Source organism: Vombatus ursinus, unplaced genomic scaffold (assembly GCF_900497805.2).
Source record: "Vombatus ursinus unplaced genomic scaffold, bare-nosed wombat genome assembly UNPS02006779.1, whole genome shotgun sequence".
Classification (NCBI taxonomy): Eukaryota; Metazoa; Chordata; class Mammalia; order Diprotodontia; family Vombatidae; genus Vombatus; species Vombatus ursinus.
Window position 1 is genome coordinate 25,399,530 of NW_020946557.1, and position 2,175 is coordinate 25,401,704.

The window sequence follows — 2,175 nt, forward strand, 5'->3', positions numbered from 1 at the left end:
AAAGATCATTGAAATATATGGGGCTACTTGGTAAATATATTGTAGGTGGACTTCTTTTTCAGGATGGCCACTGAGGTCTTTTGAAATAATTCTATTATTCTGTGCTTATTTTAATTTTGTTGTTACCTTTCTATAAATCATGTCACTGAATGGGGCTGACCAAGCAATGACAGAAAAAAAAAAACCAACTAGCTTTTACTTCCAAGAAAAAATAAAACCTATTAAAAATGACTATTAAGAATAAACTTAGTCTTCACACCTTATACTATAGGGATTTCACAGTAGTGGTTAAGGGAAGTTTTTTTTTTCTTTAGCACATGGGATCATTGATGCTGCTGGGGCAACTCAGGGGAAATCACCTTTTAAATAAAATTCTGCTATTGGTGCCTACTCATATGCATCTCAAGTCACAGCTGTTCTGAACAAGGAAGTATTCACAAGGTAAATAATGAAAAAGGACCATTTCCCATGGATAGTAGATGACATTTTCTAGTACTTGTAAATGTATTTCTAGCTGTTTAGTCATTTACTTAGTTTACTTACCTCATGATAGATTGCTAGTACAATTTTAACTTCTAAATATATGAAAGGACTTGGGAATAATTTTCAAGTGTCAAATAATTGATGTGAAAATGTAATAATTGGCAAAACAAAATCATGTTAACTTCCACACTTAAGAGACTTTTTCTTCCCTTTCCAGAATTGCCAGAATCAAGGATTCTTACAAGAAAGTAATGACCTCCAATTTGTCTCAACCAACAGTTGTTCAGCTCTGCTATGAGAATGTGAATGGATCTTGTGTCAAAACTCCTTACTCCCCAGGACCTCGAGCCATCCTATATGCAGTACTTGGTTTTGGGGCCGTGCTGGCAGTATTTGGCAATTTGCTGGTCATCATTGCCATCCTTCACTTCAAGCAGCTGCACACACCTACAAACTTCCTCATTGCCTCCTTGGCCTGTGCTGATTTTTTAGTTGGGGTGACTGTGATGCCCTTCAGTACAGTGAGGTCTGTGGAAAGTTGCTGGTACTTTGGGGAGAGTTACTGTAAATTTCACACATGTTTTGATACATCCTTTTGTTTTGCATCCCTCTTTCACTTGTGCTTCATCTCCATTGATAGATACATAGCTGTCACTGACCCTCTGGTCTATCCAACTAAGTTCACAGTTTCTGTTTCAGGGATATGTATTGCCCTTTCCTGGTTCTTTTCAGTGACGTATAGCTTTTCTATTTTTTACACAGGTGCCAATGATGATGGCATAGAGGACTTGGTAATTGCACTTACTTGTGTAGGAGGTTGTCAGGCTCCACTGAATCAGAATTGGGTTTTACTTTGCTTTCTTTTATTCTTTGTACCCACAGTTTCCATGGTCATTATATATGGCAAGATTTTTCTGGTGGCTAAACACCAGGCTAGGAAAATAGAAAGCACCAGCAGCCAAACCCAGGCCTCTGTAGAGAGCTATAAGGACAGAGTGGCCAAACGAGAGAGAAAGGCTGCTAAAACACTTGGGATTGCCATGGCTGCCTTTCTTGTTTCCTGGTTGCCATACATTACAGATGCAGTAATTGATGCCTATATGAATTTCATAACTCCCCCTTATGTATATGAGATCTTAGTTTGGTGCGTTTATTATAACTCAGCTATGAATCCTTTGATTTATGCCTCCTTTTACCCTTGGTTTCGGAAAGCAATAAAGCTGATTGTGAGTGGCAGAGTCTTAAGGAATGATTCTTCAATGATGAATTTATTTTCTGAGGAAGCAGAAATAGATTGAAAAAATTGCAATAAATCCAAATTATATGGATCAAGAGCAAAATCTTGGAACTCTAGAAATGTATTACCTGTCCAATTAGATGGAAATTACATTCAATCATTAATGGTTTTGGAACAAATATCTGCATATGTACTGAGAATTCAAAATTGGCTCACATGTAGGTATGATATTTCTGTATACTATTCTTGCTTGCTTACATCTCTGACCTCTTTCTCATTAATTACTAATTATTTCAATTGGTTGAATTCTACCTCCACTTTTTTAAGTAATTTGAAACTTTATTCTTTTCCCTCAGAGACACCTGGTATATAATATCCCAAAATATATGCAGCAAAAAATTTCTCCTGAAAAATTCATATGTAAAACTGAAAAATTCTAGTTTCAGATAAGTTTG

At 36.4% G+C, this 2,175-nt stretch overlaps 1 protein-coding gene across 1 annotated transcript; it reads left to right on the plus strand.

The window, feature by feature from the left end:
• The first annotated feature begins 707 nt into the window (after positions 1–707).
• LOC114033206 (trace amine-associated receptor 9) lies at positions 708–1,781 on the plus strand. The gene has a single exon (XM_027848663.1). It carries the CDS (start codon positions 735–737, stop codon positions 1,779–1,781), a length of 1,047 nt encoding a protein of 348 aa, XP_027704464.1. The 5' UTR covers positions 708–734.
• Positions 1,782–2,175: the final 394 nt, after the last annotated feature.